This window comes from Gallinula chloropus, assembly GCF_964237585.1.
Source record: "Gallinula chloropus genome assembly, chromosome: 15".
NCBI lineage: Eukaryota > Metazoa > Chordata > Aves > Gruiformes > Rallidae > Gallinula > Gallinula chloropus.
In genome coordinates, this window is record NC_140100.1 from 9,802,584 (window position 1) to 9,816,799 (window position 14,216).

The 14,216-nt window shown below is 39.4% G+C and overlaps 1 protein-coding gene across 3 annotated transcripts in view; it reads right to left on the reverse strand.

Annotated features, from left to right (window-relative positions):
* Positions 1-2,261: 2,261 nt before the first annotated feature.
* The window catches only part of TRRAP (transformation/transcription domain associated protein), a gene marked incomplete at its 5' end in the record, with an annotated part of 86,689 nt that continues 74,734 nt past the window's right edge, over positions 2,262-14,216 (reverse strand). For all 3 annotated transcript variants that reach the window (XM_084270782.1, XM_084270781.1, XM_084270780.1), the window contains 6 exons: positions 2,262-3,537; positions 4,927-5,121; positions 6,037-6,240; positions 7,823-8,007; positions 10,554-10,771; positions 11,323-11,548. In XM_084270782.1, the coding sequence (XP_084126908.1) occupies positions 3,253-3,537; positions 4,927-5,121; positions 6,037-6,240; positions 7,823-8,007; positions 10,554-10,771; positions 11,323-11,548 (1,313 nt within the window). In that variant the 3' untranslated portion in view covers positions 2,262-3,252. The remainder of the gene's footprint in view (positions 3,538-4,926; positions 5,122-6,036; positions 6,241-7,822; positions 8,008-10,553; positions 10,772-11,322; positions 11,549-14,216) is intronic.

Here is a 14,216-nt window from a genome sequence, read left to right on the forward strand (position 1 = left end):
CTCTTCCATTTATAAGCACACAAACCAAGCATGGGAATAAGGGGGCCACACTTTATTCTTCATGCAAGGAAACAGAACAGTAACCTAGAATAAAAAGTATCAGGTGAGAAGTGACAAACTCTTCCTTCCAGCCATATCCCATAGCAAATCCTTTGATCAATGTAAGAATCGTGTCAAGCAGAAAGGTTGGATGGATGTCCTTGATCAAAATGCCTGCACCTCAAGACCACAAACCAACCAGCTTTACCTGTCCCTGTGCGGCTTTATTTCAGGTCAACCTGCCAGCTACTGTTCTAAGCTTTGTGGGGCTGAATGCTTACCACCTGTTTCTGTGAGACCTTACCTGTCCCCGGCTCTTCTGGACCCACGGAACAAGTAAGTAGACACCTCAGAAAAGGCTTGCTTGCTGAGACTCTCTGCTCTTGCTAAGGTCTTCAAACCAACCAATGGGAAAGGCAGAAGTGATTCAGCTGGAGAAAGCTCTCTGGTCTGTCTTGCCTGAGAAAGAACTAAAAGACACTTGCATGGGAAATCCTTTAACTGCAATAATTTCAGAGACATATAATGAATTACTGCAGTTGCAGTTTAAGCCAGCAACAAGCATTTCCAATTCACTTTTTATTCCAAAACTTCTAGGATTAGATTACTAAAACTCCTATACAGAATAAGCTGAATTTATCAATGATCCTTAGTATCATGTTGTATTTTACAATGAAAATGGAATGTTTATTTATTTTCCAGGCGTTTTATCTAGAAATACAACATTTTTCCATAAATACATTATTGCACATTTACTCCTCATCTGTGAGAGCTAAGGGTAAAGCTTTTCTTTTCATTTACAAGTCAATATCATCTTAGCTTCCAAAAACTGCGTTTTATTCTTCCTGCGGTGTTGTAGGTATATCCCAAGGGGGGGGGGGGGGGGGGGGGAATGCATGTAAGTTGGAGCACAAGATACCTTCATTTTTAGTACTAGATCTACTTGTTACTCACCAAAAAGAGCAGGGACAAACTAACCAAGCAAAATTACACTTTCTCCTATATACTGTTTAATTGATACATATTGCAACATCTATGCATAACTAATATCCAAAAATACTCTCTAGTAATGACCAGAAGCTTCATACCCAGGACAACGCTGGAATATCCCACCTGAAAGGTAATGAAAACTGGGCGAATAACCGATACCTGAGGTCTGCCTGACATGACAAAATGATGCCTCCCAGCCAAATGTACACACTTAGCCTTCAGATGGGTGTAAATTCAACAATTTAATGAAACAATTTTGAGTTCACTTTTCAGTCAGGGCTGGAAACTCTCTGTATTTCTATATGTACTTGTACATACATAGATAGTCCTTTCTGTCCACCAGCCTCACTTCTCTCTGTGCTGGGTCTCCAGGGCTGCTTACAGTGATGGCAGAGCTGTGGTCGAAGAGGAGCAGCAGGGAAGGACACGTACTCCTGGCAGATTGCTGACATTCAAGTTCCTATTGACTGACTGGTCCTGCTAATGGCTGTGAAGATGAAGGGAACAGGTCTTTTTGCAACTCTAAGAGCTCCATGGAAAGCACATGGTGCTTTGGTTTTACACAATGACTTGACTACAGTCATACCCACAGCAAGCCTTGATCTGTAGGTAACCAATGAATCAGGTTCATCTGTTAACTTGCAGGTGAGCTCACCCACCCAGAAGTCACCAGATTGGCTTTTAGATATTGTCTCACAGACTGTACACTACTGAACATGGTGATTAAATTCAGTTTTGCCTCTCAGGTTATTCTGACATCTCTAAAGAACCTCCTGACCACTTATTTAGAAAAAAAAGTAACAACAGACAGACCGACCCATCTTTGGCTCTGGCAACTGACTCATCCTTTGCTACGGTGATCGAGCTCACCTTTGTTTCTGTAGGAATAGCAGAAATCCCAATAGAGTTCATCTACAGATACAATCTTGACCTCTGAACAATTACTTAAAAGCTGAATTTCTTGTAGATACAAACCAGATTATTCTGTCCAAAGACACATTTAGGAAACAGATGGTTAACACATTAATTGACTGGCTGGGAAGAGCGACTGCACACTGAGTAAAGACATTCTTGTCATGTACATACCTCCTATTTGCAGCCCTTCTATCAGCAAATTCACCGTGCGCAAGAGCAGCGCATCCCCATCTCATGATTACACCAGCTTTTGGGTCTGTTCTCCTTAGTCCCTAAGTATTACGTTAAAATTATTGTAAATAAATGAATACCACACAGACTTTTATAAAATATTTATTTGGAAAAAAATCACTCTGTACAAATTTAACATTCTCAACACCAGAGTTTTATAAAAACGCTCACACAACAGAAGGACAAGTGGAACATTAAACTGATCTTTTCTTAAATTACCAACGGATTCATTCTAAAGAAGCTGCTGGAATTCTAAACATTAAAAAAAAAAAAAAGAGAGAGAGAGAACTTAATAAGATTTTACATTTTAAATCTATTACAGCCAAATACATGTAGCAAAGGATGACGTTTTCCATCCTTTTTATAAACTTCCCCCCCCAAAACACTGTCCACAACTAAATCAAATACCCTAATTGGTTTACACTTTTACTGTACATAGCTTGTGCTCCAAGAAAAGCCAGCACAATTTTAACATCATCATTTTCTCAGTGCCTAGCAAGAAGTCACCTTTATACATTTGGTACAAAATTCTCTGTACAAACCAACTTTCCTCATGTAAATTTGAAGTAAACTTTAACAAGAAGTTCTTACTTGCACCTACAATTTGGTGTAATGAAGGGACAGTGATTAAGTAAAATTTCACAAAGGAAAATTCAGTAACCGGGAATACTGTGGGTTGGGGTTTTTTTTTATTAATTACCATTATATAAAAAAAAATATACTGCAGATGTTTAGGAATGGCAGACCCTAAATCTAACAGTGCTAGTTTAATAGCCCTCATCATAAAATAAGATCTTTCTATACATTACTTAAGTTTCCCCTCTTCATTTTACACTATTTGTGAATGCTGTTGTTGCATATTAAACAACATTTTTTTTAAAACAGGAGAAAACGTCCCCTCATGAATTTAAAACCAGGAAAATTGTCATATTCCTTTAAACAACATTAAAATGAAAACTGGCAAAATGCAGTGTGACAGGTAAGCCATGGTCTGGGAAGCTTTTTTCACATTTTCTTAACACAATATATGGCTCACACCACAAAGAGCAGCAGAAAAAGCTATTGAAAAATATCAAGTTACAGCCAGGGGTGCCAGGCAGGATCCATACGACAGAGATTATCCAAGCTATTCGCAGCTGCTACCAGAGTGTTGACTTTGCTTTCTCCTCCTTCAAACTGAGCAAGATTATGCAGTCGAGTCATGATAGCAGTAACAGCTTTTTGAACGAGGGAAACCAGCTGCTGGCTGTCCATATTTTCGGGCTGCCCAGCTGCTGAGAGCGGGGAGGAAGTATCCTCTTGTGTTTTTTTGTGCCACGCAATTATTTCGTCCCGCAGCACAGTTTTTAGGATGCCATCAACCTATATGAAAGAGAAACATCATATTATTACATTTCCAAAGAACCATTTTGACACTTTTGGCCCCACTTTGCAACCTCAGGCTTCTCAGGATGAGTGTGGCTTCCAACTGCCTGCACTATTTCCTCTCAAGGATTTTCTCTTCCTTAAAAGCTTTCGTTATGGAAACCCCATACAATGACATAAACTAAAACATACATTAAGATCTTCACACACAAATACAGTTACATATGTTCTATTTTTAAATGACTCCACTGAATTTGACTTTTCCCTCACACATACACAGGAGTCTGGTGCACACCTAAAGAGTGCTCGGCAAAGCTAGGGGTGTGTATGGTTTGGGGTTTTTAGGTAATAGTTACACTCTTGAGGAACACTGCTCTCTGCCAGACAGAGAAAGGGGAAAGGATGCTGACTATGGCATATGTTCTTATGCATATAATACATATATATGTATATACGTATATAGAGAGGACAGTTCTACTCTTGGATGAAAAAGCAACACCTGCAACAAGGAGCTTCCTGTTTTTTCTCATACAATCACAGAATGATCTGGGTTGGAATGGACCCTTTCACCACCTTGGTCATTCTGGACATACTCCAAGAGAATTTTCTGTCCTCCTAGTGAGGCACCCAGAACTCGAGGTGGGGCAGCACCAAATCAACATGGCAAGTCTAATTGGACAAACATCATTCTGATGTTGAATTTACAGGCTGTGTCTGAAAATTGGTCTGCATGTACAGACATGGCTTTGTAAGGTAAGATGGGAATTATAAAAAAAATGAAAAAACACTTTAACACAGCTTTCTGTATTACAGACAAAGAAAAAAAAAAATCACTTTAAGGTATCTTCCTAGCTCACACCACAGCTACAGTTCATTCTGGGCTATGGCATTCTGGTGCAAATTGTCTGCCTAACTGTAAGACAGCTCCTTTTTGGAAAGCACTGATACTTAAAAGGAAGTTAGACAATGTCTTTAGCAAACTCCACCTGCTAAGAGCTAGAATCCATCATAGCAAGAGTGTATCATTAACATTGTATTCCGCTAACAAAGGACTCACAGATTATTAGGAAGATCTATTCACAGATTATTAGGAAGATTCTCAACAATACTGCATTCCTCATTTTACTATTTACCACTGTCAGAATTTGTAAGAATGAGACTAGAGCACTGAAATAATCATCCTGAATTAACATTGCTTGGACAAAAAATTAAGGCTCGAATCACACCTATCTTCCTCCTAATTCTTCCCAAAAATGCAAAGTGCAAACATTTCAGCTCCCCAAAACCAGATGGTTCCGTTTCTATCTTAACCAAGAAACTGCTGTTTGGTTTATAAACTGACAAATATAACATGTCTACAAGCAACCTTTCAAAAGGTATACACACCTTAAAGTTGGGCTGTGCAAAGCAGCGAGCCACTGCGATCATGGAGGCGGTCAGGGGACCTGACACCCCGATGGTGGTGAGGAATTCGGAAATGTTTGGGGTCAGCCGGAACGGAACCGGGCGATTGGCATCCAAATCTCCAGTGGCATCGTTAATGTCAAAGCGGAAGTAAGCTACATTTAGCTTACCAGTATCCTGCATTTCAAAGCAAGATGGGCAAAAATTATTAAAGGAACAGATTTTCATTAACAAAACCAAAAGAAGTTGCACTTTTGTTTACTGTTAATACTCAGCGTACAAATACTGCTCTTTCAGTCAGTTTTAGAGCAAAAAAGTTAAAAAGCAAAGGCATGTACAAAGCCAGGCATGTATTTCTCTCAAAACCTCTTACTAAATACATGTTACGGCAATGGCAAACTCAAGGAATGGCTCCTTCCGCCGCAGAGTCTGCAGGGAATCATGCTGACAGACAGATCTCTAGTCTCTATGCATCCCATTGCTTGCTCTAGGTAACCAACCAAATGCTTATCTAGAGGGATTAAAGAACTTTAATTGCTATACAGAGTATAGCCCTGCACCCATTAAAATGGCATTAAGACTTTAATATATACCACCTTTGCCCCACTGAGGTGGCAAGTCTCATTTTAAATGTTGGGTTAAACCAGAAAAATCCCTATTAATAGGAGCTGTACCTTGACGTGATGGCAATGCTGAAGAGAGAACCGTATCTGCAAGAGGATATTCCCCTTTAAGAGCATGAAGCTCTACTTTTTATTTTTTCCAATCCGTTTGACACAGAGGTTTTCAAAGCAACATATTTGAAGGAGGACTAAAGAGACTCATCAGTCATTTACATGAACATTTCCAATATCTAATAACGATTTTACAAAGTTCTAAATTCTCACCACAGAAGGTAGAGCCTATGTCCACGGGGACTGCAGCTTAAATTGCTGCCCATGTGATGTGCAGTCACATCTCAACGAGAAGCCTACTGAAATGCACTCTTAATTACATACAGCCAATTATCGTTTTGACTCATATCACAAGCACAGTCCAGGATCCCGTTTGATCAAAGACGACAGCGTGTATCTAGAACAAACTAAAGTGTACCTGGGCGATCTGCAGCATTTCAGGGTTGAGTCTGTTTAAATGAAAGATGAATTCTGCAAAGCCAATTAGGGCCAACTGAATAGTGAACATCTTCCGGAAAGTCCAGTAGTCCGTAGCGTTGGGGAACGTGTGTAAAGCCCACTCCTTGAGCATACTGCGTGGCACCATGTTACTCTGGACTTCTTTAAGGATATCTCTGAGGACCTACATGTGAAAAACATTAGTTCAAAGGGATCATTTGTAATCCATTTCTTAGCAACAGACAAATACACCAAAAGCAACTACCCAACTTTTCCTCTCAACTGCTGTGTCCCATCTTAGGAAAAATGGATGCTTCCCATCCAACAGAGTTTCCTGACTCTAATTATTGTGTAAGCTCATCCTCTGCACAGCTACAAAACATTCTTTAAAAAGATGACATTTCTAGTCCAGCCCTATAAGCGTGAGCACTGCAAACAGGCACGTCAGAAAACCTGAGACTGCAAAGTTCTAACCTGATTGGCAATACCTTCCAGTCTTTCAAGACAGTCAGAAGTGAGCAAGAGACATGCAACTCCAGATGCTGCACTTCCTTGTGGGAAACTAACGGAACATGCTTCACTGTTTTTCAGCTTCAGTGCAAGCCGGATGTGCATTTTGCAGCAATAAAACAACCTGCAGCAATAAATCCTGTATTTTAGCATAATGCCACGCTTTGAAATCATACGTTGGCCTTACAAAGCACTCAACCTATGCTCTCTGCACCACGGGAAAGGATTTTTATTACACAAGATAGGGAAAGACAGTGGGTAAAGTAATTTGTATCATGTACTATTACAGTAATATTATGTCAAAACCACAAAAAGATTAAAGCTGAGAGCTATATTCCACTGGATCTGTAAGTGAATACTGTGCAAGAGGTTTTTCCCTGGATGTAAACAACTACCAAAATATTTAATTACTAGAGCACAAACTGGCCTGATCAATTAGAAAAAGAAATACAATCAGAATCTGTTCTGTTACACCAGAAAGCACAATAGTCGTACTCACTTCAATTAAATGGCTTTTAAAGAGTTTCATAACCTGAAGGAAAAACTCTCAAAATAGAAGCAGATGTTACGTAACACTTCTGTTTGTTCTGTAACACAGAAAGCCTGAAAAGAGTCTCTCTAAATGATGCCTGTGATACGTGTCTACCATGTATTTTCTAACAGCTGTATCTGAAATGGGACTGGCGGTTTATATAAGAATTTGCACTAAACTTCAAGATAAAACCCATAAAATAACCTTATTTGTAACAATGTGATGTTTGATGGAGGTTACCAAGAATCATCATTTATTAGGATTAAGATTACTCAACTGTTTCTATTGAACTTAGATGAAATAAATCCACTGGCAATGTTAGGAGACGTTAGAAGAATACAAGGAAGCCGCCTGCATCACGTACCATGCTGTAGCTGCTTAAGTAAATTAGGAATGCTGTTTCCCATGTTATCAATTAATTATTTTCAAAGCACTATATGAAAAGGCCAAAAAGCAATCAATGCCTTCCCTGTTTTCAGCTGCAATTACCTAAACCAACCCCGAGTACAACAAATACAGCTTTTTGAAGCTTTACAAAAGAACACAAAACACCAAAGAAATTTATGAGTTCCCAAGAACACATCAAGGAAAACAAAAAACCCACCAAAAAACAAAACACCAGCTCTGCAATGTCTCTGTCTCACACCTACGAAGAGGTGAATGGTCAGGGCTTTGGGGGGACATTATATATTGGAATTATATTGGACATTATATATTGCAATACCTGATGGCTTGCTTGAGTCCCCCGTGCTTGGACAGTCGCTAGCCTGTCGTAGTAACGAGAAATGGGGTTGTCGTGCTCAATGCCTTTCTTGGCACAGCGCTGCTTATAGATCTCCACCAAGGACAGCGAAGAGGGGTTGTCTTCAACCAGACGCATCTGTGGAGAAACTGCTACTACACGTGGGACTAGGAGAGAACGGGATCAGGGGGCAGAGAGAGCAAAACAAAGCAAAGGAGTGAATCCATAAACCAAGTACTTAGAGAAGAGTTAGCAGGCATGTATCAGCCCCTAAAACACCACTATGCTCATAACTGATTCACAAGCTCAGTTAAAACGCAAGCGAGTAGGAGAGCAGATTTTTATCTTAATAAACATCTCAACTGTATTAGCAAAAAATTCTTCCCACTTCTCTTTATCTGCAGTAAAAGGGAGATATTTTGTTCAGATGCAAATGGGTTTGTAGTATCTGATTACATGACACTGCCATTATGTCAATAAAAATTACTCTGGGAAACGAAACTACTGAACTCAATAGGGTATTTAAAGTGATTCAGAGAAACTGAAAGAAACAAATCTGAACACAGTTGAGGAATAGAAGTTTAAATGACACTATGTGAAAATAACACAGGGAAGACACAGCAAAATATTCAATAAGAAAACTGAAGACACTGAGCTCTTCCCTGATGAGCAGGAAACTTGAAAAAACCTGATCTGCACTTTCATAGTGCTCAACAGAAGCAGCATCCTGCGGAGGCTGATGGAGCCCCACCACCACACCACCAGACTCTGGCTCGCCTGCCCACTGACACCCTGTGTGCTGACAGCGACCTCCAGTTACACCAGACCTGTTCTCTCAGCATTTCCCTCAGCAGCTGTAATAATTAACCTCAGAAATATAGGGAAGAGTTGTTTAAATGCAGTTGAATTGTTTGATGTAATTTCTTCAATCGTGAAGAAGAAAACGAATTCTGCCGAAGGAAGGGGTGTTAATGAGCTACTTTTTCTGGTCTGCTTCCATTAACCTCTGGCAGCAGAGAAAGGGATGTTCTTTAGGTTCTTTCAAATAGCATCAAACCACAAGCACAAAATCATTTCCAAAACCACTACAGTTTAAAAACAGCTCTTTGAAGGAAAGCACGTTACTTTACTAATCATGTTATACAGAGGATACATTTCTGTATCAGTGGCCTTATCAACTGCATTTCTGCCATTCTGCCTTTACATATGTAGAGATACTATATTTACCTTTTCCTAGAACAAATCCCTTGGCTTGTGCATTTGGCTCTTTGTAAAGTTAGAATTCTAGTTCTGTAAGAGCAACTTATATCATCCAGCCACCTAAGCTCATGGCAGCAACTCCAGGTCAACAGACACTATTAGCCCAAAAAGGAGGGCAGATTAAAAAACCCACTCTTTTTTAAAACCACATCTCAGCACTTTTTAAAAGGACAACAGCAAAGTAGCAGCTTTGTCTTTGTGTGTTTGACTCAAGTTTCCCTTATCTATAATATATATCCTGCTCCCCAGCCAAGGATGATTAGAACTGAGCACTGCAATGTGCAGAACTCAGTCGTATGACATCACTGATTCACTGACCTTCTGAAATGGAAAGTATTTATATATTATTAAGAAGTAACTGCAGAGCTGTAAGCTGGAACTTGCCAACAGACTCAGTATGGGGGAAATGCAAGAGTTTAACTATTTTAATGCATTTACATTAGTGTTTCAATCACAAACAGATTGAGTATGTTGCCAGGTGAGATCAATATTCTGTTTCTCATTTCATGAATCAATTTTTTACCATGACACATGAAAAAGACAAGATACATAAGAGAAAGAATTAAGATTGTGTGTTCAGCCTTCATTCCCTGCTTCTGTTTTGAAATGCCTAAATACGTGACCTCTTTATTACATGAGTACATTGGTAATTCATACAACTAAATCACACACATCTCCTTAACACTCCTCACAAAGGCCTCCCTACTGCTGTGTTGGGCAATTCTCTAATGGTCAAGCATTGCCAAGTGATGGTGTCAGCAAAGTGCACCCTCCAAACCCACTTACCTTTCAGAGGATGACAGGAGTACACCCAACAGAAGTCCTGCCTCTAATATCGAGATTATGAATGGATTTTATTTGGCAACAACTAGCAGGTCGGTATATATTCCTGAAGGCTAATATCACCACAGATATATAAAGCTACTTCAAAAATTACAGAGATACTGTCTCATATCAGAGAATTCAGAAACTATATATCACATTCCAAGCTCTACCAGAAAAAAAATAATCTTTCTTATTCTGTGTTATGCGGAAGAAGCAAAGGAAATTCAATTTTTATATATATTGTAACTTGGGGAGAGAAAACTTTCATTCTGTCCTTCCCCAGTTGGGTCTTAATGCTCGTTCTGAAGTACACATATCCATTTCCATAGCGACAGATGGAATGGGCATTCTTCTGCCTTATATATATTATTCACAACAGAACTTTATACCATAAACGATGCACGTAAACTCTTCTAAAACACCCTGGATCACATGCAATCAATTTTATTTCAGCAGAGTAGTGCTACAATGCCAGAAAAAAACTAATCACCTAAACAGCTGTGAATTTGCCTTCTGAATATTCAAAACCTGCAGTACCAGTGATTAGTAGCGGTCAGAAACTTTAGCAATTTTAATTTTGGAGTATAACATGTATTTAAAAATCATGTAAAATCTCTCTTTTCAGTACCTGTAAAAAACAAATGCCTTTTTGTGGTTTCCTTCCTTTTCTCCAAGCAGGGGTTCAGAAGGCGGAGGAGCTGCAGCACCCGCTCTTCTCTGCGGGACTCTGTCAGGCACGCGTCATTCATGACCAGATACGGGTAAATCTTCCCGTTATGGCCTCGGATATAGAGTCTTCTAGCTGCAGTGTTGTGTTTCTGAACTATCTCCACTCTGGGCATAAACCTATCAGGAAGAAAGGGATATTAAAGCACCTGATTTAATCTCCTCTGATATTAAATCATGATGTAAAAAAACCAAACCAAACATAAACCAAAACCAAACCAAAACCACCACAGAAATCAGGTAGTGCAACTGTTAGACAAGGTACATTTCTATTATTCAGCCAGCTGATAGCTTCTACTTTGCAGTCAAAAAGCTCTTCTCTTTGAATTTATTTGCTTTTAAGAAAACACAGTTCTTGAGCAAAATGAATCATTAGCTCAGACCTTTATCACTATTCTGAAGAACAGCACCCCTACTGAGTACAATAGAATTAATCTCAACTTGTGTCATCGTAAAGGTAAAACAAATACACTCTTCCTGTAACAGTACAGTTGCTTAATGAGGTAAATGTGTAAGGATACTGAAGGAGGATAAAATAGGAGAACGGCGTTATACTGAAGTATGACACAGGATACGTAATTTAAATATATGAAGTGTACACGACATCTGCTTTTGCAGACTGGAAGATGTTTTTTCTGTTTTCAGAATTATGACTATCACAGGCAGGTTACCTTGCTATCTTGATGTAGTAATGCGTTGGCTTTGGCATAAGGAATTCTCCAGGTATCTCTACTTCTGCAGTTTGAGCTGAAAAATTACTTAGAAAGCGACACTTCTCCTCTATGAGGAAGAACTTTGGAAGCTGTTTAGTTTTTGCCTCCAGAATTTTGATCCATTTCTTCAGTTTCGAGATAAGATTGTGAAGTTTCATTGACCCTGGGACACTGAAGTCAAAGTCTAAAGGAAAAAATAAATAAATAAATACACATCCTCAGCATTCCAAGTTGTATGCAGAGCATTTAACTGTCAAGTGTTTGAAGTCTGCATCTTCAAAGAGGTTCTTTCAGCCATGTGCCCTCAAGCAAAATACTTTTGGGAGTCCCACATACAGCACACACCCTTGTCTCCAATACTGGTCAAAAGGGAAAGTTACCACAATCATCTACTCAGACCCAAAAAAGAGAGTCCAGCAGAGAAACAGGGCTGCCTGAGAGCTGGAAAGACAAACTGGCCAGTTCGGACAAACACAGAAGAGACAGGAGAATTGTTAAGGCCAAGTCAGAGCATGACTGGTGTAGGATCATACAACAACACTGCAACTGGATGCCAGAGGAGAGCAAATCATACAATCCCATCATGCAAACTGAAGACACACAGAGCTGAACTGCCTATAAATGCCATCATTTCATCTCTACAGCCCATCTTTTAGTCATGTCCTAAAGTTATACATAACTTACACCTGTCAGCATCTGCTGCCTCCTTGCTATGCAGCTCTAAAATACTCTAAAATACTTATTCAGTAATTAACAAACTTCCCAAGATGTTCCTGTTTCACAGCCTTGGAAACATTAGAAAAGCATACTGTGAAAGTTTTAAATACTATCACTGTATTTAAGTGACTAAATAGCAGTAATACCGATTGATCGGCTATCAGGTCAGAGGAAAAGTAAGCCTATTCTACAGCCTAGCACCATAATCTTCTGCCTGCTTCATTACAAGTGATTTAATTACTTATTTAAATCAGTGGAGGCTTTTTACTTTTAAAAGGGATAAAACAGCCTCAACTGAGGTTCCAATGTAGAACCTGTGCACAACATCAGGACAAGTAGTAAAATTGCTGTTACTATTATTCTCCTTTTCTGAGCTGCAAGAAAACTCTCTGTGTGTTCTTTCCAGGCTGAGGTAACAGCTGCCTGCTGCCAGCAGAGGAACAGATCCCCCAGCCTAAGGACAAATGACAACATCACATAAACAGCCTGGCCTTCCCTTTGGAACATAACGGTGCTGAGTGTGGAATGCTCTCCTCTGGCCCATGCCTCAGTGAAGGAAGAACCTTCTCAAGGTCAGTACATGGTCTTCAATGCACTGTGCAGATAATTCTCTAACAGAAATCACTGTGGTACTAGCTGCTTTCTAGGCCAGCAAATACACATCTTCTCAACACTTCTTTGCTACGGTGTCAGAACACAGCAAATGAACAAAGAAATGTGCTTGAATTTCCCATAAGAGGGAAAATTAATAAACCCATAAACAAATTAAATCATGGTTCAGCATTTGAATACAACCAGAAATCAAAACATAATAGAGTTAAGACCAAAAACTCGTTAGTTACAGCATCCCAATCTCTGAAAGTTAACTAACAGACTTGAACTTTCAAAAAGCATTGGTATAACAGGGTCTAAAAGAGGCTGGTTTAAGTTCAACACGTTACAAGTGAAAAGGCAACAGCGAGAGAGGCACAGAGAATGTTTCGGTATTTCTGAGACTTAAGAGCCAGAGCAGAACAGAGGGAACCTTCATGATGGTTCCATACAACAGAAAATTAACACCAGCTCAAAAATTACTTTGCAACTCATTGCAGAACCTACATTTCAGCACATTACATACACACAGTGTTTTCCTAACTTGACAAAACCCAAAAATCATCCCGAACTATGACTGCTGCTCAGAGGGGACATCAATCTGACCACTTAAATGCGCTACAGGAATTTATCTGTGTGTATGTTAACAGTGAAATATCTACATGTGCACAGCAATTGCTGCTTATTAAAGTTTTTCCAATCCAAATTAAACCCACTCAAAACTGATTATCCACAACTCACTCCTACAAACAAGCTTAGAACATCAGTTCTCTTCACCACAAGAGTTCACACAATTCTGTGCATACGTTCTTGTTCTCAGAGTTCTCTTCTTTACATACCCAGGATGCTATTACCAAATAAAACAATGTAACCCAAGATTCATTTTGCTATTCTGTTACTTAAATAAAGCATCAGGGAACACACAGCCCAAGGTAGTGCACCGTACATCCACACTGATATGCTAAAAGCTTTCAGCTAAAGTCTTAGGTCTACTAGCCTAAAATTGAGCATGAAATCCAGCACATACTAAATCCCTTCCACCTGTATAAGAAAAAAAAGACTATAATGAAAAATAGAGTTTCATATTTCTGGATGTTAGAAATTCATATAACTCTGTAATATTGCCTTTTCTTTTTCCACTGGTATGGGCAGTGTATCTACTGCAGCATCACTGTGAAACAATCCCAAGCCTACCCTCTAGTGAGCGCTGGGAGTACATCATTTCATAGAAGTGACAAAATTATTGAATCATTTTATCTCCTGAATCCCTGTAGTGCAGGAAAGTATCCCCAAACTGCAACTAGTTTTGTGCTAATGAGTATTAGCAAAGCAGTAAATTTGTGCATCAATATATACTTCTTACAAAAAAAGTCATCCAGTTCTCCCTGAGAATCTCTCCCGTTGGTTCAAATGCTGATTTTAGGATGTTTGTTGTTGTTTCCCAGAGGCAGATGGGAAAAACAGAGAAGAATTAGTGGTTCTGCTCATGTCACAGAGAGCCCATCTGAGAAGAAATACCACTTTGGCTGGAAGAAAGGGAAATA